Source organism: Leucopleurus acutus (assembly GCF_964270905.1).
Source record: "Leucopleurus acutus genome assembly, chromosome: 3".
Taxonomy (NCBI): domain Eukaryota; kingdom Metazoa; phylum Chordata; class Mammalia; order Artiodactyla; family Delphinidae; genus Leucopleurus; species Leucopleurus acutus.
Window position 1 is genome coordinate 12,593,264 of NC_139145.1, and position 22,249 is coordinate 12,615,512.

Genomic DNA, 22,249 nt, shown 5'->3' on the forward strand with positions numbered 1-22,249 from the left:
ATGAATGCCAGGGCCACACGGCCCCGAAGCCGGCGAGGGAGGCACGCCGCTCTGCCCGTAAGTGTCCCCCCTCTCTGCCACACCCAACTCTGCGAGACCCCAGGACCCAGACCTGTCTGGCGTAGAGCTCAGCTCTGGGGATCATTTGCAGGGTGAGCTGGACCCTGTGGCAGAGAGTTCAGAAGAGGCTGAGGCAGCCAGTGGGAGCTCCGAGCCGGGCCCTGTGCCATCTCAGGATAGCTGCAAGCCAGAGCCGCTGGGCCCTGAGGCGGAGGCCAAAGGGCAGGGCCTGGAGAGCAGGTAAGGCCCACTTGGTCTGTGTCCCCCACTACAGGCCCGGCACATCTTTCCCACCCAAAGATCTGTTTATGTCCCTCCCCTACTCACACACACGCCATGGCTCCCATTGCCCTCAGTCTGACTTTCAAGGCCCTGCATGATGCAGTCCCAGCCTTGTTACAAAGCCTCTTTGTGTTAGCTACCCCAGATGACCCCATTTCCAGATCTTTCCATCTCTCACCTCTTCACAGGACTGACAAAGAAGTTGATGGGGACTCTAGCAGGGGACCTGCTCCAGCCCCCGAGGGGCCCTATGAGCCTGCCCAGGAAGCCCACCAGGCCCCAGAGGCAGCCCCACGGGACAGGGAGAATGTCGCCTCTGGACCCAGAGCCCCTGACGTGTTTCAGACTCTCCAGCAAGCTCTGAGCTCTCTGGAAGCGGCTGTTGCTGCCTGGCGCCACCAGCCCCCAAGATGTCCTGGGCCGTTGGAGGCAAAGGACAGAAGCGAGGGGGGACCAAAGCCCTGCTTGGAGCAGGAGCAGGCTGGGAGCTGCCAGCGGGATGCAGCCCGATTGACTGAAAGGAATGCCTGGTTGCGTTTGGCCCTGGGCAGCCGTGAGGACGAGCTGATCCGCACACAGAACTCCCTGAAGGCCTTCCAGGCTGAGAAGGAGATGCTGCAGAGAGAGGTGAGTGGGGCAGGCCTGCCTCCCAGGGCTCCCTGGTGGGAGGGAGGCAGCAGGCCTGTTGTAGGACACATTCAATCATTTGTTCATTTGTAAAGCTTTTGTGGAGGCTTGGCTGCTGAACCCCAAAGAGACAAAGGTCCCTTGCAACCTTAGTTAAGGTGATCAGAGAGGCCCAGTGAGGAGGCGGCGACACTTGAATGAAGACCACAGGGGGGCAAGGGAGGAACCATGCAAGGAGCTGGGGAAGAGCATTCTAGGCAAAGGGAACAGCATATGCAAAGGCCCTGAGGTTGGAGTGTGATTACTGTGTTCAACGAACAGTGAGGAGGCCAGTGTGGGGCTGAGCAGGAGGAGACAAGGGTACGGAGGTGGTGGGAGCAGATCCCGGAGTGCCTTGCGGGCTGCAGGGAGGATTTGAGCTTTTGCTGTGAGTGAGGTGGGAGCCACAGAGGGTTCCGAGCAAGCAAGGGTGGAGACCAGATGCAGGCATTCACAGGCGCCTTCTCACCACCGTGGGAGGAACAGCTAGTGGAGGGAGAGGCTGGAATCTTGGAGATCCAGGAGGAGGCACTGGTCCAGACATGTAAGGGATGGAAGCTGTGGAGGTGGTGAGAAGTGGACAGATTCTGTGTGATGCTGAAAGTGGAGCTGGCAGGTGGGGTGTGAAAGCTGGAGAGGGGTTGAGGACGAGCCCTGGGTTGGGAGCCTAGGAGACTGGAAGTGAGCCATAGGGAGCCTGCGGGAGGGGCAGGTTTGGTGGGAGGGAGACCAGAGCTGTTTGGGCCTTGATCAGCTCAAAATGCCATGATCCACCCACACGGGGCATTAAAGGGACAGTTCTGTGTCCAAGTCCAGAGCCCAGGGGATGTCAGGGTAGGAGGGACACAGGAGGTGAGACTTGGGGCTGCGGCAGCCCAGCATGAGGAGTGGGGCTCATTTCCCTACAGAGTGGAGCACATTTACCAGCTGGGAAAGAGGAGTCTTTTTAAAACAAATTTACCCACACTCTTTTTTTTTTTTTGCGGTATGCGGGCCTCTCACTGTTGTGGCCTCTCCCGTCGCGGAGCACAGGCTCCGGACGCGCAGGCTCAGCGGCCATGGCTCACGGGCCCAGCCGCTCCGCGGCACGTGGGATCTTCCCGGACCGGGGCACAAACCCGTGTCCCCTGCATCGGCAGGCGGACTCTTAACCACTGCGCCGCCAGGGAAGCCCTTTACCCGCTCTTTAACCCCCGCCTCTGGCAACCACCAACCTGTTCTCTGTATCTGTGAGTTCAATTTTTAAAAGTTTTGATTGATGGATGGATCAATTGATTGATTGATGCCGGGCCGCACGTCTTGCGGGATCTCAGTTCCCCGATCAGAGATTGAACCCCAGGTGACCGCAGTAAAAGCACTGAGTCCTAACCCCTGGACAGCCAGGGAATTCCCTTGTTTTACTTTAGACTCCACATATAAGTGAGGTCATACAGTATTTGTCTGTATCTGGCTGATTTATTTCACTTAGCATAGTGCCTTCAAGGTCCTTCTATGTTGTCACACATGGCAAGGTTTCTTTTTTTACGGATGAATAATGTTTCATTGTATAAATGTGTATACCACATCTTCTTATCCATCTCAACCATCAGCGGACACCTAGGTTGCTTCCATGTCTTGGCTCTTGAAAATAATGCTGCAATGAACATGAGGGTACAGATGTTTCTCGAGTTAGTGTTTTGGTTTCTTTTGGATAAATACCCAGAAGTGGAATTGCTGGATCATGTGGTCCTTCTATTTTTACTCTTTTGAGGAAATGCCATGCTTTTTTTCCATAGCGGCTGCACCTATTTACATTCTCACCAATGGTGCATGAGGGTTCCCTTTTCTCCACATCCTCGCCAGCACTTGTTATCTCTTGTCTTTTTGATGCTTGCCATTCTAACTGACGTAAGGTGGTATCTCATTGTGGTTTTGATTTGCATTTCCCCAAGGATCAGTGATGTTGAGCGTCTTTTCATGTACCTGTCGGCCATCTGTATGTCTAAGGAAAGAGAAGTCTTGAGTGGCTGAGTGACTTGTGCAAGGTTATACAGGGAGGGTTTGGCAGGATGAGTGTCTGGGGGTCCTACCTTCCACCTGGGGCTCTTGCCACTGCTCCAGGAACAGGTCTTAGGGAAGGATGGTGGGTGGTTTGAGCACCCAGGCCTGACACCCCCCATTCCCCCACAGGTCCAGGAGCTGCAGGATTCCCTGCTGAGGCTGAAGCCCTTCCCACCTCCCTCCTGTGACCAAGCAGGCGGCTCGGGTAGTGGTTCCAGCAGCTCTGGGGCTGATGGGGAGACCTGGGGCACTCAGGTGAGTGTGGGAAGCTGAAAATCATGCATGATCTTAAGATCCTTAGGATTCAGGGCCATGAGACCCAAATCCTGGTCATGTGATCCAATAACTTCTGGGGTTGGAAAAGACCTAAACCCGTGATGCTGGGCTCTCAGTGACAATCTGGGTGAATCAAGTCACCTCCTTCTGGCAGGATCCCTTCTCCCTGGCTCACCCCCTGCTCCGGCGCCTCCAGAGTGATTCCAGCACCCAGATGCTTGGGTCTCTCCCCACCCAGCTCCTTGCCCCCGAGATGCACATCATGGAAGCCCAGATGGAGCATCTCCAGGGGTAAGAGCCACAAATGCTGAGCTCATAAGGGCACTGGTGCCTCCCAGCTGGGTTATAAAGCCAGGAGTCTGGAGCTGGATTTGGGGTGGGGTGGGGAAAGGTGGAAATCAACTGGGTTCTAACTGCCCTTCAAGGCCTCTCACTTTGCCTCTTCCCCACCTCTGGAGGCAGGAACATTGAGAAGCTCAAATGCTTCAACCGTCTGCTGTCAGCTGTGCTCCAGGAGTACAAGGGCCGGTGTGAGGGCCTCAGCATGCGGCTGGGCCAGCGGGAGGCTGAGGCCACTGCATTGCGTCTAGCCTTGCAGTATAGGTCAGTGCACCCTGCCCATGATATCACTGACTGGGAGGGAAATGGGTGTCCTCAGAGGATAGCCCCAATCCCCAGAGAGAGACAGAGTCCTCGCAGGAAAGTACTTTCCCTCACCACGGAAGTTAACTTAAGGCAGTTTTAGTCCAAGAGTGCTGAAGGAGTTTACAAACTCCCAGGGGTGGGGGTAGGAGGAGTAGTGAGGGGTCCAGGAGCAAGTGAGGATGTCACCTACACAGCAAGATGGGTGTCCTGGAGCGCTCAGAACTGGTGTCCCACAGTGAACACTGTGAGGAGGCATATGGGGCCTTGCTCACTCTTCGGAAGGCAGACTCAGGAGCAGGAGAAGAAGCCTTCATGGATGACTTGGAGGCGGCTGAGAAGGAAGCTCAGAGGCTTCTGGTGCAAGAGGAGGCTGCCATGGATGGAGGGATACTGCAGGATCCACGTCCAAGGTACCCCTGGGAACCCTGGGGACTGGGTGGGCCAATGAATGGGGCTCTGATTGGAGAAAATGGGGCTCCCAGAACTGGCCACATGTTGGGGGTTGGTATGGCTCCTATGGTTGGCGTGAGGCCTGCTGGAGTTGGCTGGTTGCTACACAACAACGTTGGCACAGTGATGACAGCCATTGGGGTTGGTATAGGACCCACCAGAGTTGGCATGAAGATGGATGATGGTGCCCACTGATTAGAAAGGGCATGATGGAGCTTAATGGGGTTGGCTTGATGTTGGTACCCACTGGCGTTGGCACGATGCTGCCTGACAGGGTTGGCAAGTTGAGTGATGGTCCCCATGGGGTTGGTGTGATGGCATCCACCATGATAACATGAGTGACTGTGCCCATCGGCATGATGGTGTTCATCCATCATTCATCGCTGATGGCTGATGTTGCCCATTGGGGTTTACATTATGGTACCCACCATGTTGGTTTGACCACGCCCAGCATAGATGGCATAGGAAGGACCCATGATGGTCAGTAAGATGGAAGCTGATGAAGCCCACCAGGGTTGGCACGAAGTTAGCACAACCATGTCCAGCAGTGTTGACCTAGGCCCCTCTTCTGTTTCCTGTAGCCCCGAGGGCAGCAGTGTGGATAGGCCCACACCACAGGAGGTGGCTATACAGCTCCAGGGCTACGTCCAGCGTCTTCAGGAACGCCGTGCTCTGGTGAAGATTCCCCCAGAGCCTGGTCCCACCTTGGCACCCATGTCCGCTGTGCCCTGTGCAGAAGCCATGGTGCAGGCCATTCTGGGGACACAGCCTGGCCCAGCCCTGCCCCGGCTGGAGAAGATGCAGATCCAGGAGGACCTGGTGGCCACACGGGTACACATGGGCTGTGGCCACTGTGTCAGTCTTTCCTGGTGGGACCAAACCCTTTGCTGAGTCTGAGAGAGATGTGATTCAGGGACCAAGTAGCAAGGGAGAGTTTTGCTGGGCTGGGGACAAGCTTCCTGGAGGGAGGAGAGTTGGAGCTGGGGTTTTGAGGGATGATTAGGAATTCGTCCTCTGGAATTCAGTTTCTCACAAGACTTCCAATCTGGCTTTCCAAAATGCCCCTCCTATGGAAAAGAGATAGGGGCAGGGGACATAACCTGGGGGTTATAACCTGGCATGAAAGCTGAGGTTCTGAATTTGGAGAGACTCAGACACTTCCACTGAACTGCTACTTGACCTTGTCTAATCTACTTGCTCTCTCTGAACTGCCATTTCTACAGCTGTAGTTTTCATGGATGATATTTCCCATCTTGCAAGATCATGGCGAGTGTTGGGGTTCTTGCCTGACCTGCTCTCAGTGGGCGCCTCCTAGAGCCTCATTTTCCCCAACAATTGACCCTAGAGGTGCAAACCCTCTACCCTCTCCTTGGTCTCTTAGGAGACCCTAGCAGACCTGATGCTTCGGCTACAGCTGGTGCGGCGGGAGAAGCGGGCTCTGGAGCTGCGGGAGGCTGCCCTCCGAGCCCAGGGCCCAGCCCACGTGCTCCTGCTGGAGCAGCTGCGCTGGGAGCGCGCAAAGCTCTGGACTGGTGGGGCCAACAGCAGTGGTGGAGACAGCAGTGGAGGAGGGAGCAGTGGAGATGAAGAGGAGTGGTCCCAGGTGAGTGGCCCTGCCTGGACCTGATAGGGATAGCAATATATTACTGGCTACGTGGTCCTGGTTAATCATAGCCCCCTTTGAGCCTGTTTCCATTTCTACACACAAAAAAAGGAGTTGAATGTTTAAGCTGCATGTTTCTTTCTTTGAGGGTATTTAGCCCAATAAGCCCCAAGGGATTTAGTGTCTTCCAGTCACACCTGTGCCTCCTCCTTCCCACCCCCAGGCTGATTCATTTTCCCCCTCCAGCTTCCTTCCTGAGGCTTTCCTTTTTGCCCCTTACTGTCTAATCATGTCTGTCCTCTGCTTAAAGCCTTAGCAGCTTCTGGAACCCTCCTTTGAATCATCTATCCTACCTCCAAGGCTTTGTAAGTGCTGTGCCCCTGCCAGGAACACCAGTCACTTTCTAATTAAGTCCTCAACCTCCTACAGGTCTGAGCTCAAACATCACCTCCTCCAGGAAGTTCTCGTGGACTGCCTGAAAATGAGATATTATTTATTCCCCTGTACCTTATTGGGGTACCGTTATTGGGTACTGTACCCTTATTGGGGTATCTCACCAGAGTGGGGGCTCTGTGAGAGCAGGGGCTGTAGCCACCACAATCTGGGCAACTTCGACGTCCAACTTGGGCTGAGCACACACTCAGCCTAGGCCTGTGTCACTACCCTCCCTGCTGCGTCCCACAGGGCCCTCCGGCTGTCCCTGGTGGCAGCAGGGCTGTTGATGGAGGCCAAGTGAGCAAAGTGCAGAACCCAGAAGAGCTAGCCCAGGAACTGTCAGCATCACTCACCCGGTGTGTGCCTGGGTCCTGTGCTGGGGGATATGTGGCCTGGGTAGGGGAAATATGTGAGAGCCCGTGGGGGTGTTGCATACCGTGCAGGGCTGGGTATACACCTGCATACAGTTGTGTTCACATGGAAACATCTTGGGCAGGTGGGTGGGAGGAGGGAAGGAAGACAAGATTGGCTATGGCTGTGAGCCCCTCTCTCTCCACCCCTGTACCAGGGCTCTGGGCCTGCGGGAGCAGCTGCAGTCCTTGCGGGAAGAGCTGGAAGAGGTGGCTCAGAAGGGGCGAGCCAGACGTGCTCAGAGTACTGAGCTGAACAGTGATTTATGCAAAGCTCACAGGTAGGTCCCTCTATGTGACCTCAGAAGCATCCCTGGCTCTCCCTGGGCCTCAGCTTCCCCCCTGTAAGGTGGGTGGCAGCTTCAATCCATTCCACACCTCCTCTGGTGCCTGATGTGTGTCAGCCCCTGCTGAGTGATTCTGGGACCCCAGGAAGACCCAATCTCAAAGAGCTCCCGTCTGGGGCTGGGAGTACATAGCCCATCTTGGGTGGAATGGGGGGCTGTTTCCTGGCTCATCCTCCTACTCCCTCCAGTGCCCTGGTCATGGCCTTCCGTGGTGCCCACCGGAAGCAGGAAGAGCAACGGCGGAAGCTGGAGCAGCAGGTGGCACTAATGGAAGCCCGACAGGCAGAGGAGCTGGCAGTGCTGGAAGCCACCGCAAGGGCCCTGGGGAGGCCCAGACCGCCCTGCCTGCCTCCCCGGTCAGGAGGGACCTTTCTATAAGCCCTGCTCTGGTTGTGTCTGGACGTGCCAGATAGTTATGGCAGGTCATGTCATAAACTGTTCTAGGTGATGTTATGTCATGTAGCATGACTTTGCATGTTGAGGCGTGTTTGGTGTGATGGGGGCTGATACCTGGGTGTCTGGGGCTTGATAGTGGCCAGGCATTTGAGATAAACTTGGTATCTTTGGCCTGACACCATGTGGCATGTGAAGAGACATGTCAGCAGGGTCATGCCAGAAGCAGCTTGGGCTGTGGGGACAGGATCCCCAGGGCTGGCTGGGGGGATTCAGGGTTCAGTGAGGTTACATAGCCAGAGCTGAAATTCCAACCCTTATCTGTCTCCAGAAGCCCAGGGAGGAGTCCACTGGGGCAGGGCACACCTTCCCCTGCGCACCTCCTTCCCAGGGAAATGCTGGGTTTGGCCTGGCAGATGTTCCCAAGAGGAAGATACCCATAACCCAGAAGGAAGACTGAAGCCTGAACAGTTCAGGGTGTGGAACATTAGCTGGAAGAGCATTGCTCCCTGAGTGAAAGTAGAGGGAGGAGGAATCAGAGGTGGCTTTGGAATTTGCATTCAAAGAATGTGGAGCTAAGGTAAAGGGCCTCTGGGTGGTGAGCAAAGCAAAGGGAAGAAAAGCTACAAGCAGTCATTCAGGGGGTTTGTACAGCTGTTGATGAGGAACTCAGAGAGGTGCTAATGGTGGGCAAAGAGGCACACTGCCCTCCAGGGCCTGGATGGCCCTTGGCCAGGCTGAGAAGTTGAGTCTTTCACCTGCCAGAGATAGGAGCTGTGGGAGGTGTTAGCGTCAGATTAATAGCAGGCAACTGATTAGCATGTTATTTGCGTAGGCCACACCCCTTGCCCTTCCACCCGGGTCTGGCAGGGTTGGGAAAGGGGGGCTGGGCTCGACCCTGCCGCTGCGGATTAGTGGCCAGCTGTCCCGTCTTGGGCGGTAGCTGAAACTCAAGACGGGGATTAGAAAGATTTTCATTCTCAGCCCGGTGGTGGTGGGGGCGGGGCGCGGGGTTCCAGGCAGCACCTGTGCAGGTGTGTGCGCGGCGTTACCGGCTCTCCCTGGGAGGGCAAGGCTGGCCTGAGGTCGGCGCTAGTAAGCCGCCAGGACTCAACCTGGTCCTCCGGATCCACAGACTCCTCGGGCAAGCGCTGGGGCTGGTGACCTTCGAACCCCTCGTACTCTCTCTGGACCGAGGCGGGCTTTGCAGAAAGCAGGCAAACTCAGGCAGGCAAGGTCGCCAGTGGCCGAACAGAGGAGCCGACTTACCCCCCTCTTGTCCGTCTCCCTCCCTAAGAGTCTAAGTGATCTTAGCCCCGAGTCCCACCAGGTTGCCCGTGGAGGGGGGGCCCGAGAGGAGACAAGGTCACCTGTAGGAGGGTGGGGAAGGAGTTCGCGCTGGAGGTGGAGGCAGGAGCTGAGGTCGCCATTGGGGGGCGGGGGCAGGTTCCCAGGCCGCCCGGAGCTGGGTCTTGCGGTTCCCACGGGTGCCCCCGCGGCAGATGGGCCCAGGCCTCTTTGTCCCCGGTCCGCGGCCGCTGCAAGGTCAAATGTCACCGCGGGGCCGCGGGCAGGGGTCAGGGGGGCGGGGCAGGACTTCGACCCTCCCCCGGAGGGCCCAGGGTGTCAGGGCGGTGGAGCTACTGGGAGGGGGCGGGGCGGCGGCCGAAGGGTTGGACCAATCCGAGGTTCTGGGATCTGCTGCAGACCTCGCAGTCTCCAACCGGTCCCCAGACCGCCACTTAGGAGCCCCCTTCCTCCAGACTTGTGGCCCTCAAACCCCAGTTCCTTGCTTCCTCCCTTCTCCAGCCCCCCTCTGACTCCTTTCCTTGAGGCTTCTCTCCCTTACAAGTCTCCCTCTCTCATCTCTTCTCTGAGACACCCACCTCCATGTCTCCCCCCACCCCATCAAGGATCCTAGAAAGTCCAGATCAGGGACCTAGGACTCCCGTCCTCACCTCAAAACCCATCCAGCACCCCCATGTTCCCCGGCACCCCCAGAACCAAAGGGTCCTCTCTAACCATCCAGGCCCACCTCCCCTAGAGTGGCTTACAGGGCAGAGAACTCCACTCTAGTCAGACCCATGGAAAGTCCTTGCTCGTGTCTAACCCTAGTCCTTCTTGCTTTCTGTACTTGTTAAAACCTCCCCCACCTCACACCCAGCCAGACCCTCCCCAGAAGGCCCAGAGGCCCAGGGCTGGGCATCTATTGCCTGGCTTCTCCAGAACCTTGGTATCGTCTTAAATACTGCATAATCTCCAAGCATCTCCTGCCCTAGTCACGGAGGGTGCCCCGTCAGATGTCATCTGGAGAGGGTAATGGCTTTTCCCAAGGACGCTTCCTGAGAGACGAGGGTGTAGGAGCTGGTGGGGGCATAGGGCACTGCTCTCCTGCGTACAGCCTCAGAGGCCCTGCCACGTGCCCTGGTGTCCAGCTCAGCCCAGGACAGGGCAGGAGATAAGGCCGGGTGCCCGGACCTGCAGGACTCCAAGGTGAAAAGTCACTGCAGGAAGGGCTTTTCCAGCCGGTTAAATGTTAACAGGCCCAGAAACAGAGGCCCAGGTTTCTTTGCCCAGGGCGGCTGGGGTGGCATACAAAGAGTGCTTAATATATGCAATATATGCTGGCTGCCCCAGCCCGGGGTCTTGGTGTGTGTGTGTGTGTGTGTGTGTGTGTGTGTGTGTGTGTGTGTGTGTGTGTGTGTGTGTGTGTGTGTGTGTGTGAGTGTGTGACGTGGAGGCAGAACGGCAACTGGGAGGCTCTGGGGAGCCTGGAAGAGACATCTGTAGTCCAGCCGGCCCCCGGCCAAGCCCTTTCTGTGAAGCACAGAAAGAAAAGGAAATTAAAGGGGAAAGGGGCAGGCCCCGCAGGGGTGGTGGGAATTCCTGTCGCCTCCAGCCTCGCTGGGCGGGTGGGCGCACTGCCCACAGAGGCCTGAAATTCTGGCGAAGGCCACCCCCCACCCCAACCCCGCCCCCGACCTCGCGCCCCCGCCGGCCGCAGACCACAACATCCCTTCCCCCCCGGAGATTCCGAGCACCAGGTGTTAGCCCAAGCAGAGAAAGGGTGGGGTGGGGTGGGGGTCGGACGCGGAGACTTTCTGGAAGAGGAAGCAAACACAATCCATCATGCAACTGTGCAAAGAAATGCCCCAGGGTGTGGGTGTGTGTGTGTGTATTGCGCAGGGGCGTGCCCCCCGGGTGCAACCGGCCCCCCATTATTGCTTCTGCCGGGAATGCAGGGGGGTGGTGCCGAGGGGCGCCTCGAGGGCGGCAGAGCTACACAACGTCCAAGGCCGGAGGTGGAGGGGAGGGCCTTAGAGAGACATCTTGGCGAGGCTGCGGAAGGGCAGAGGGCAGCACTGGCCCAGGCTCCCGCCGCGGCCCGGCGGGGGTTAAGGCTGGAGCTGGGCGAGGGCGGGGGTGGGAGTGGAGTGGGAGAGGGAGGGAGAGGGAGGAGGGTCTGGCCGTGCGGCCCCGCGCTCCGCCCTCGCCCCTCCCGCCGGCCTGGGCGCCGGGCGCCGCGCACGGCCACCCATGTCCTTATAAGGGCGGCCGTCGCCGGGGCAACGAGCGCCCGCCCCCAGCCCGCGGCGCGCGCCCCTGCCCCCGCCCCCACCCCCCGCCCGCCCTGCGAATGGAACGTTGTGTGTCAAACCGGCCGCAGCGCGAGGCCGGCGCGCGGGGTCGGCGGCGGCGAGAGCGAGGCTCGGGCCCAGGCACAGGCCCAGGCCGGGCGGGCGCGGCCGCAGCGGGGGCGGCAGCTCGGGAAGCGCCTGCCCGCGGCCCTGCAGGCCCCGAACGGCCACCGGGGGACCTGGGGGACTCAGGGGGCGCGGTGACCAGCCCCGGCGCGCGCCCGCCGCCCCTCCCCCCCGCCGCGGGCGGCCGAGCAACTTGCGGCCAAACTTTCCCCCCGGCCTCCCGCACTCGGATGGCAGCCCGCTAAGTTGGCCGCAGCCCTCGGCCGAGCGGCGGCCAGGCCAGAGGGCTCCCCCTGCGCAGCCTGGGCCGGGCCATGGCCCGAGCTCCCCCGCCGGGGCCCCAGGGCGGCGGGGCGCGAGTCCCCGGGGCCCCCGGCCAGCACCTCTAGCGCGCCCCCCCGGCCCCGGGCCTGGCCCCGCGCTCGCGTGGGAAAGTTGGCCTGGAACCGGCCCGACCAGTTCCTCCCGGGCGCGCGGACCGGCCGCAGGAAGTTGCTGCAAAACTTTTTTGGGGGGTGCAGCCGGGTGCCCCCGGCGCGCCGGGGCCGGATGCGCGCCGGGTAGGGTCCCCCGGGTCGAGAGGGGTGCCCCGAGGGAAGAGCGCGGAGGGGGCGCCCCGGCCCTGCTGCCCTGGGGCTATGGCCATGGTGACCGGCGGCTGGGGCGGCCCCGGTGGCGGCGGCGGCGACACGAACGGCGTGGATAAGGCGGGCGGCTACCCGCGCGCGGCGGAGGAAGACTCGGCCTCACCCCCCGGCGCCGCCAGCGACGCTGAGCAAGGCGACGAGGAGCGGCCGGGGCTGCAGGTGGACTGCGTGGTGTGCGGGGACAAGTCGAGCGGCAAGCACTACGGCGTCTTCACCTGCGAGGGCTGCAAGAGCTTCTTCAAGCGGAGCATCCGCCGCAACCTAAGCTACACCTGCCGGTGAGCCCCCTATCAGCGCACCGCCGCCGGGCACCCGGCCCCGCTGTGGGCCGGGCCTCTGACCTGCTCGGTCACCTTGGGCCTGGCGCTGACCTTCCCTGGGTGTCCACTTCCCGTCTGAGATAGGGGCACAGATCCTTTCCCCCCTCTCCATTACATTCTTGGGATTGTGTATACTGACGGCGCTGTATCGATGCAGGTCCCCCCTTCAGGTGGTCCCTTGCGGCATCCGCCCTAGTTACTTGCTCCCCCTTCCTCCCTTCCTTTTCTCCGGACAGGGGTCAGCTCCGCGCGGGGAGGGGTTGTGGTGCTGTCAGGGGTGGGTCCCTGACCCCAGGGCATCTCTTCTCTTGGGAATCTCGGCGCGTGGGGTACCCCGCGGGAATCAAACGTGGAACTTGGACTGTGGGGCTCACAGTGTCCAGGGGCCATTGTCTGCGGCCGCGCGGATCGATACGGCGCGCCCTTGGGGTCAAATATCACTTCCAAAGTCGCTCTGACCACCGAGGCTGCGGCGGGAGCGAAACTGGGGTGGCACAGGGCAGCCTTCTTCGCGTGGGGGCCCCTGCTGTGGGGTTGGGCCTGCTCACGGGGGGAACCCCCGCCCCCCCTCACCCCAGCCCTGGCTCACCCTGGGCTTTGGGTCACCGGAAGCTCCTGCTCGAGGTCCGGGTGGGTGGCGGGATTTGACCGCATCTTGGCTGCTCGCCCCCCCACCCCCACCCCCACCCAGGAGTTGGTGCAGAGCTGGGCTCCTGGAAAATCCCTGAAACTTTGGTCCGCTCTGAGACAGGGTGGGCATGAATGTTTCCAAGAAGCAGCCCTGGACTGTCCTAGGTTGGAGTCCCCGCTGACAGGGTGTGGCCGTGCTAGCTTCTCTCCTTAGTTCCGGGGCATTAGGTGTGGGGGGAGAAGCCGCTGGCATTGCGTGTCCAGGCCAGGGCTCCCTTTCCCACCACTCTTTGGTGAGCCTCCTTTTGCTCCATCGACAAGCCCCTACTCTGCATCCTCCAGGAACATGATTGGGCTCTGTAGAGCCAGTTTGGAGAGTCCCATTTTCCAGATGGGCAGAACCGAGGCCCAGAACGCTCTTGGTGCCTGCCCTGGGTCACCCGGGGAGAGACCCTGCTCCACTTGGGGCTTAGCAAGGGGAACTGTGGGGTTGGGAAGAGAGGGGCAGCTCAGTCTGGGTCAGGGTGTCCCCAGCGAGAGCTGCTGGTGGAGGGCTTGTTGGCAAGGCCGCTGGGCGGAGCCCCAGGCACCTGAAGCAGGAGTTTGGCCCCAGGTCCAGCCTGTCTGGGGTGGCTGTGTGTGTGGGGGAGCTGGCTTAACTCTCTTCTCCAGTGCTAACTGGGCCACCAGACTTTGGCCTCATTTTTGCTGCTGGAATAGCTGCCTGCTCTCTGGCCAGGTCTTTAGGGAGGGCAGAGGAGGGGCTCAGGTAGTTTTGGGGTCCCAGAGGCTCCCTGAGAGTGGGAGCAGGGAGCACCAAGGTCGGGGAGAGGGGCCGTGGTTTGGGGCTGGCAGGTTCTTCAGAAGGTCTCTGCTGTGTGACCTGGTGAAGTCACTGCTTCTCTCTGAGCCTCAGATTGATTCAGCAAAGTCCCCTCAGGGCCTGGCCTGGGTGATTTGATGCCGGCCCCCTAGAAAAGACCCTAGCTCCAAGCCCAGCCCTCTCCCAGTTTGGGGGAGACACAGGTGTCCCCAGCTTGTGCAGTGTGGGTTGGGCCAGAGGGAGGGATGGTCTGCGGTCCCAGGAGGAAACAAGGGGCTCTGCCTAAGGGTCAGAGAGGAAGGCACCGGAGGTGGGCCTTGAAACATGAGGGGTTTAGCAGATAGAAGCAAAGGGCACTCCTGCAGAGAGTGTAGCTACAGCAAACACTCAGTGGCAGGTTTGGGGGAGCAGTGATGTAAGATGAGACCACCCAGGCATAGGAGAAGTTAGAGGTGAGTGGGTCTGAAATGCTGGACTGAGGTCAGTGGGGAGCCATGAAGGGTGTGTGAGCAAGGCAGGGCTATGATCCAATTGGACTGGAAGCCAGAGCCCAGGGAGGAGGCTGAATTGGACTGTGGGGTTCGGCGAAGCATGTGCTCTTTAGGTGGGATAACAGGTAGAACTTACTGTTTCCTCATCTGGAGGGACAGAAGCTCTGTCCTGACTCTACAGCTGGGGAAGTTGAGGCAGAAGGCTCAGGGCCTCCCCTGAGGTCTGAGGGCCCTGGGCCAGGCTCCTGCCTGCCTGCCCGCCCCAGGCCTGGCTGTTTCCACGCGGCTGCCCAGGACCCTCCCACTGCATGCCTGCTGGGCTTTGTTCTGGTTCTGCCTGAGCTCCCTTTGCCCTAGTAAGGCCTCTTCCTGGGGGCTCAGGCTGGTGGGACACAGAGGCCTGGGCTCAGAGGCTGGCGCTGCAGGACACAGAGGCCTTGCAGAGCCTCAGGTCTCCTAAATCTGCCATTGGGACTCGCAGCTGGGGCTTGGGTCTTGACGCCCTCCCCCCACGCCCCCAGTTTCTCCAGAATGAGTGCATCCCATGTAGAATTGGCCTCTGGCCTCCCATTTTCAGATGAGGAAACCAAGGCTCAGTGGAGAAGTCACAGCCCAAAGATCAGGGCTGGGTGTCTGCAGTTGAGATGTGTTTGATTTTTAACTTCATTAAGTGTTTGTTTTACTTTGTGACTGTCTCTAGGTACCCTCTTGGTGCCCAGCTGGGACTCCAGGGTGTCTGCCCCAAGCCTGGGCCTCAAAAGGCCCTGAGCCCAGGGTGGAGAGAGATTGGGAGGGAGCACAGGGGCAGGGGCCAGGGGGAAAAGGTGCTGGGGACATTTGAAGAACAAAGGCCTGAACCTTCCTGCTAGGGACTGACCCTGGATGGGAACTCATTGCCTCACAGGGCGGGGCCACCTGTCCCATCCCTGAAAGAGGCAACAACAATCCCTGAGGGCCACCCAGAGGAAGCTTCTTGGACTCAGTTAGGAATTGGACGTTCTTGCCAGAGAAGGGGTTTGGGATCTTAAAGGGGTACAGGAGTTCATTTGTTCATTCACTCATTCGTTCGTTCATCGTTTGTTCGTGGTGGCCTTGTGTAGGGCAGTAATGCTGGGGCTCCACAGTCCTGTGACCCCCTAGAGGACTGGCCTGGCTCCTAGTCTCTTAGTCAACTCACAAAGCCTTGCTCCCTGACCATGTTCCTTCTCTGCTCTCACATTGCCCTTGGGACAAAGAACCTGACCCTTGGCCTGACAGTGACCAAGTAAAGTGAAACTGTTTAGGCCTTCATATTTTGGCATTTCCAACCTTTTGCCCTTTTTGCCCACTCTGCCTGGAACTGCCTCTGTTTCCCTGGGGAATTTCTGATCATCCTTCAAAACCCAGTTCCAGGGCTTCCCTGGTGGCGCAGTGGTTGGGGGTCCGCCTGCCGATGCAGGGGACGCGGGTTCGTGCCCCAGTCCGGGAAGATCCCACATGCCGCGGAGCGGCTCGGCCTGTGAGCCATGGCCGCTGAGCCTGCGCGTCCGGAGCCTGTGCTCCGCAACGGGAGAGGCCACAACAGTGAGAGGCCCGCGTATTGCAAAAAACAAAAAAAAACAACAAAAAAACAAAAACCCAGTTCCAACATATCCACTCTGGTGTGCTCATCTGCTTTGCCACAGACTGCTCTTCATCTGTGGCACTCACCCGAATTGTCCTTTCCTCTTTGCAGGCCTAGCCTCGGTGCCACTTTGGGGCCACTTGCCCAGCCGAGGTTGGTGGGGGGCTGGTGGTTCTCAGGGGCAGCCTTCAAAGGTGTCTCACAAGGTGGCTCCAGGGGCAGGATGTGGGTGTCACGGTAACCCCCATGGTGACCTCTGCATGCCCACAGGTCCAACCGTGACTGCCAGATTGACCAGCATCACCGGAACCAGTGCCAGTACTGCCGCCTCAAGAAGTGTTTCCGGGTGGGCATGAGGAAGGAGGGTGAGTACCTGCTGGGGTGGTGCAGGCAGGGGATGAACAAACGGCCTGCCCTTTGCTCCTTCTTTTGGGGTCTGGGAGCTATGGAGGGCGGGGTCTGGTGCCTGCTAACCTCGTTACCACCAATGATCCTGAGATCCCGTGGGCCTGGGTTTGGCCCTGGGCTGGAGGAATCCAATTATCCATGGCTGTCTGGTGGCTGCTGCAGAACTGGGATGCAAGGGACTCCCTGACTCGGGCCCATTTTAGAATTGTTCTTCCCCCGCCCTCCCCAGTTCCTCCCCAGGCCCCACCCCGGCCTCAGAGGCAGGTTCCCTGGCCCTGATACCCTGGTGACCCCCCTGCCCTCTAGCCAGGCTACCGCTTTCTGAACAAGGATGTATTTTTTTATTTGATTTGCTTTCCCTCCACCCTCCACCCTCCACCCCCTGCCTTGTGTTTGCCCAAGGCAGGAACTCACCTGATTAAGGCAAAGGGCAGCTTACCTTTCCGCCTGACCGGGGCACTGGGAGCCAGAGGGAGGCCCAGCCTCTTGTCCTTGCCCTGGGGACTTGGGTGGATACACGCGGGGCAGCTGGGTCTAGAACTCCACCAAGCACTCTTAGAATTCAAGTGGAACTCAGAGACTTGTACATGGGTGTCTGGGCTTGGGAGCAGAATCTGGCCCATTTCAGTGATGGCCCCTGTGCTGGGCTTCATGTCTCTGCCTGGACTCTCATGAGCCAGGCCAGCAGTTCTTCCCTGCATCTAACCTGAGTCTCTCCTGCTCTAAAGATGGGTTCTCCTCTGCTGGGCCTCTGTGGGAGAAGCTGGGACAGCTGCTCAGACTCTTTCTCTTAAGACCGTCTCGTCACTCCCTGTGGTCACTTGAAGTGTGGGGGTGACTGCCTCTCCCCCCCCCCAACCTGGATTTTACCTCCACTTGTTGATCTGACCTAAACTCCTGATATACATCTTATCAGGGCTTCAGATCTGCAAAGTCTCGGGGTGGAAATAATAATCTCAGGTCATGGCCCAAGCACAGCCCTATCTCAGGGCCTTTGCACAGGTTGTTCCCTCTGCCTGGAACGCTTGCCCAGTCACCTGCATGGCTTCCTCCCTTGCCTCCTTTAAGATTTGCTCAAACAACACCTCCTCAGAGAAGCCCTCCTGATTACCCTTCGCCACCCCCTCTTTATTTCAGGCCATCTATCTTGCTTTATAATTTACTTGCTCCTCTATCAGGATGTTCTCCTCAAGGTCAGAGACTTTTGTCCGTCTTGGTTTTTGACATCCCCAGTGCCTAGACCAGCCCCGAAACCCATAAGGTGCTTAATAAATGTTTCTTGGCTTGAGTTACTATCCATTTAGCTCTTACTAAGTGCCAAATGCTACTCTAAGCAAGTTAGATACATTCTCATGTAAATTCAGTGATTGGTCTCATCATCATCACCATTTTTATTATCAACTGCATTTTTTATAAATGGGAAGACACAGCACAGAGAGCAATAGAACTGTGGTTGGGATTTGAACCCACAGTCCTGGCTGAATGAGGAGGAAGAGCTGGGGAAAGGGGTTCTCAGGAAGCGGGAACAGCAGGTGCAAAAGGCCCTAAGGTGGAAACGTGGCTGGATGGTGGAAGAATGGTGGGGGTGGGGTTTAGAACCAAGTGGGCCCGGGATTGACTGGGATTCACTCTCTCTCGGGCCTCATCTGGCTACACCCATTTGACAGATGATTCTGAGACTTCGAAATCACATGGAGCAAGGCTTGAATCCAAGCCCCTGTTTCCCTGATCAGCTCTGCTAGCCCCTGGCTCCCACTTGCATCCCCCTCCCCATCTGCTTCGTGGTGGGTTGACCAGAAGTTCATGGAGGTGGTGAGACAGGGCATTCCACCTCATTAAAACTCATTAATTAGTCTCTGCCTGGCACCCAGCCCAGTCAGCCCCTCCGCCTCTCCCTCTGTGGCACAGGCCAGGCTGGCATGCAGCCACCTCTCCCCTTTGCACCTCAGCTTCCCTCTTCTCACCAACCTGATCACTGGGGGCACTGGCCAAGGCCAGCAATTGGTCCTCCCCGCTCATAGGCAAGGTTACTGATGGAATCACATGTTTACTGAGCACTTGCTACTGGCCAGGACTCCACTCTTAGCACTGAGGTCACTGCAGAGACCCAGAGAGATGAGACCTGCTCTAGGGGGCCATGACCTGGAGGGTGGGGCTGGGAGGTCTCTCCATAGGAGAGATCAGTGCTCAGCCCATACTGATCACTTGTTTTAGGGGTAGGCTGGCCATGTGCCCCAAGTCCTAGGAAGGAAGGTGATCGCTCCCTGGACCCATTCTCAGGTCTTGGACCCCTATGATTGACAGATGAGGACATGATTGACAGGTTTAGTCTCCCTGGCTGCGGAGGAGAGCTCACACAGTCCAGTAGGAGGGGGCCAGGTGCGAATTAAATTAGCCCTCACCCAGTGGTCCCATTCCCACCTGGGAAGGTTCCCCCTGTCCCAGGGTCATGGCCCTTCTCTGAAGGAAGTAGGAGTTGGATGGTGGCTGGACATGGACTCAGGCTGAGGGCACAGGGCAGAGCAGGGTGGGGCATGCAAGACCTTGGCCTCTGTCATCCCAACAAGCTTTGAGCCCATGAGGTGGGGATTGGGGGTCCAGGGAAGGGCTGAGCTGGGGGGCTTGGAGGGGAGGGGGCTGAGTGACCCTTTGATAACTTTATCTCCTCCCCTTATTCCTCCCTACTTGGCCCCCCGCCCACTCTCTACGGGTACCCACCTTCCCCCTCCTTCCTTCCCTCCCCACTCCCTTTTCCTCACACCCCACTCACCCCTCTCTGGTTTCCCGTGTTCCTCAATCCCCTTCCTATCCCATTTTCGTCACTCCCTCTCTCCCATCTCCTGATTCCACCCCTCCCTTCTCCCCTCCTCCCCCTCCTGTCCCTCCCTCATTTCCTGTGGGGCTGGCTATCTCCCCTCCTCCCCGCCCCCCCATCTCCATCTCCCCCTCGCAGCGGTGCAGCGCGGCCGCATTCCGCACTCGCTGCCTGGCGCCGTGGCAGCCTCCTCGGGCAGCCCCCCGGGCTCTGCGCTGGCGGCGGCCGGCGGAGACCTCTTCCCGGGGCAGCCGGTGTCGGAGCTGATCGCGCAGCTGCTGCGCGCCGAGCCCTACCCTGCGGCGGCTGGGCGCTTCGGCGCGGGCGCAGCGGGCGCGTTCGGCGCAGGGGGCGGCGCAGCGGGCGCGGTGCTGGGCATCGACAACGTGTGCGAGCTGGCTGCGCGGCTGCTCTTCAGCACCGTGGAGTGGGCGCGCCACGCGCCCTTCTTCCCCGAGCTGCCGGTGGCTGACCAGGTGGCGCTGCTGCGCCTCAGCTGGAGCGAGCTCTTCGTGCTGAACGCGGCGCAGGCGGCGCTGCCCCTGCACACGGCGCCGCTGCTGGCCGCCGCCGGCCTGCACGCTGCACCCATGGCCGCCGAGCGCGCCGTGGCCTTCATGGACCAGGTGCGCGCCTTCCAGGAGCAGGTGGACAAGCTGGGCCGCCTGCAGGTCGACTCGGCGGAGTACGGCTGCCTCAAGGCCATCGCGCTCTTCACGCCTGGTGAGATGACCTGAAATGGGGGGCTCTGAGGCCGTGGGAGGGGTGGGAGGGAGGGATGCGACCTAGATCCTGACCCTGGCCCCGGCCGCCTTAGCCCTCCACTCCCTGATCCACAGCTAGCCAGACTTGTGTCTCTGAAAGCGCCTTGAGCGTTGATGGGGGACAGTGGAGGAGGTGATGCGGGCGGTGTGACACCCTGATGGCCCCACCCCCGATCCCAGGTCTCCCTAAGAACTTCGATCCCTGTTCGGACCCGTGACTCACGGCCCCACAGCCTCTCTCCCTGATTCCCAGGCTCCCTGAGACCCCCCCCCCCATCCTTCACCCCCTCATCAAGGTACTCATCGTGCTCAGTGGGCACTGACAGCAGAATGACAAGTGGGAGGACGCGGGAGGAGAGGTCCTCCCACCTGGTTCTGGCCCTCATTCCCTGATCTCTGTTGTCCTCCCCAAATCCTCTGACCCTCATCTGCTAAATCAGGGTTCTCTTCTTGTTACTGACCACTTATGGAGAGCTGCCAGGCAGGGGTGCCTTGACACCTGGTTCTGGCTTCCCCTGGGCTCTCCACTCCCAGATTCCTGGGGCCCCTAGACCTCTGACCCAGGGCTCCCAACCTGCCCCCTGCCCCGCCTCCAGGGGCCACCCCTCGCTGAGCTGGAGAGGGTAGGCGGTGTGGCCTGGAGCCCCTCCCACCGAGGGGCGGGACTCCGAGCGGAGCCGTGTGCTTCCTTACGTGTCTTTGGTAACCGTCCAGCAGCCAAAGCCCTGCTTTATTCCAGGGAGTGGCGCAGCTGGCTCTGCACTCTGGAAGGAGGCCCCACTAGGTGTCTCCTTGGGGCCAGGGATGCGGGAACCAGACACAGGCTACTCTGGGAGGTGGCTTTCATCCCATAAATATGGCTTTGCCCCTCATTTCCCCAGGAGACTTTCTCTGCCCCCATTCATGGGGCTGTCATCTTCACTCACATCGCAGGCCCCTCTGGGGTGTCTGAATACCCCCTCTAGGCTTTGCTTTCCTCCCCAAGTCCCCTCCCCAGCCTCTTCTTCCCCTTGAGCTTGATTAGAACTTGTCTCCCTGCTAAATGCTTTAGTCAGGGCCCCTCCACCCTTGAGACATCACTGCCTGCACCCCTGTGCCATCGTCCTTGGATGAAGCCACCTTAATATTTCTTGAGGACCAACACTGCCATTTGTGCCCTAGGCCCCCATCTCCCACCTCCTGAGTGCCCTCGTTCTGTATCAACAGCCCTGAGTGGTGCCCTCGCTCCCCCGTCAGCCCTGGGGTCCTGTGTCCTCCCGCCACCTCCTCTTCTGACCTTTCCCTTGTCTCCCAGATGCCTGTGGCCTCTCAGACCCAGCGCACGTGGAGAGCCTGCAGGAGAAGGCCCAGGTGGCCCTCACCGAGTATGTGCGGGCCCAGTACCCATCGCAGCCCCAGCGCTTTGGGCGCCTGCTGCTGCGGCTCCCTGCCCTGCGTGCCGTCCCCGCCTCCCTCATCTCCCAGCTGTTCTTCATGCGCCTGGTGGGCAAGACACCCATCGAGACGCTGATCCGAGACATGCTGCTGTCGGGAAGTACCTTCAACTGGCCCTACGGCTCGGGCCAGTGACTGGACAGGGCCGGGTCTGCAGACCTCCAGGGACACATATGCTCAAGCCTCCAGTGGGGGCCCCCAGGCAGAGGACCCCGGCTTCCCTCCTCAGACTCCTGTTTTTTAAAGACTGTGAAATGTTTGTGTTTTTTGTTTTCTAAGTGATCATGAAACCAAAAAAGACTGTCTAGGCTCCAGCCAAGTCTTCCCCAGAAGCCCTGGTCAAGATGAGGGGCGAGACTGAGGGTCCAATCCCAGGACAGCCGTGTCCCTTGGTGCCCCAAGCATGAACTCATGGTGCAGTGGCTTCTCTGGTGTGATGGACAAAGTCCTGGCATCTGGACTGGAGGGGCAGCTGCACCCGGGCAGGGGTAGCGTGTACCAGGCGGATCCTCTGGACACGTAATCCACGTTGGACACTACATGATGGATGAATTAAGGCCAATAATAAGGAAGTTTCCTACCTGCACAGCCTCTGTCATCTTTGTGAGGGGAGGGTGGCACGGAGGGCGCCCTCCCATGGCTACCCACTCCCAGCCATCTGGAACACCCACAACCTAACAACAGCCCTACTTGCTGTTTCTGTTGGGCAGTTTTGTGGGGGATCTGCAGCTGGGGGCAGGAAGGGGGGCCCGAGGTCAGCCAGTGAGTCTGTAAGAGTTGAGCTTAGCAGATGGCTCAGGTTTGAATTCAGATTCTGGCTTAGGAGGGTGAGCCTCATAGATTAACATGAGCCTTAGACCAAACACTTGTTTCTTTTCTTGGCCGTGCCACACGGCTTGCGGGACCTTAGCTCCCTGACCAGGTATTGAACCCCGGACCCACGGCAGTGAAAGTGCCGAGTTCTAGCCACTGGACTGCCAGGGAATTCCCTTTATTGTTTTCT

General features: G+C 59.3%; 2 protein-coding genes across 2 annotated transcripts; both read left to right on the forward strand.

Annotated features, from left to right (window-relative positions):
- USHBP1 (USH1 protein network component harmonin binding protein 1) lies at positions 1 to 7,592 on the forward strand (the record flags this gene model as incomplete). Its single annotated transcript, XM_082836941.1, has 12 exons — positions 1 to 57; positions 152 to 300; positions 531 to 969; positions 3,178 to 3,303; positions 3,479 to 3,615; positions 3,787 to 3,927; positions 4,206 to 4,379; positions 5,001 to 5,250; positions 5,801 to 6,022; positions 6,707 to 6,813; positions 7,026 to 7,148; positions 7,403 to 7,592. 12 exons carry the CDS (start codon positions 1 to 3, stop codon positions 7,590 to 7,592), a joined length of 2,115 nt encoding a protein of 704 aa, XP_082693067.1.
- A 3,675-nt stretch (positions 7,593 to 11,267) lies between these two features.
- Positions 11,268 to 21,824, forward strand: NR2F6 (nuclear receptor subfamily 2 group F member 6). Its single transcript, XM_082835728.1, has 4 exons — positions 11,268 to 12,236; positions 16,096 to 16,190; positions 19,187 to 19,771; positions 21,107 to 21,824. The coding sequence occupies exons 1-4, from the start codon at positions 11,950 to 11,952 to the stop codon at positions 21,379 to 21,381; spliced, it is 1,242 nt and encodes a 413-aa protein (XP_082691854.1). The 5' UTR covers positions 11,268 to 11,949; the 3' UTR covers positions 21,382 to 21,824.
- Positions 21,825 to 22,249: the final 425 nt, after the last annotated feature.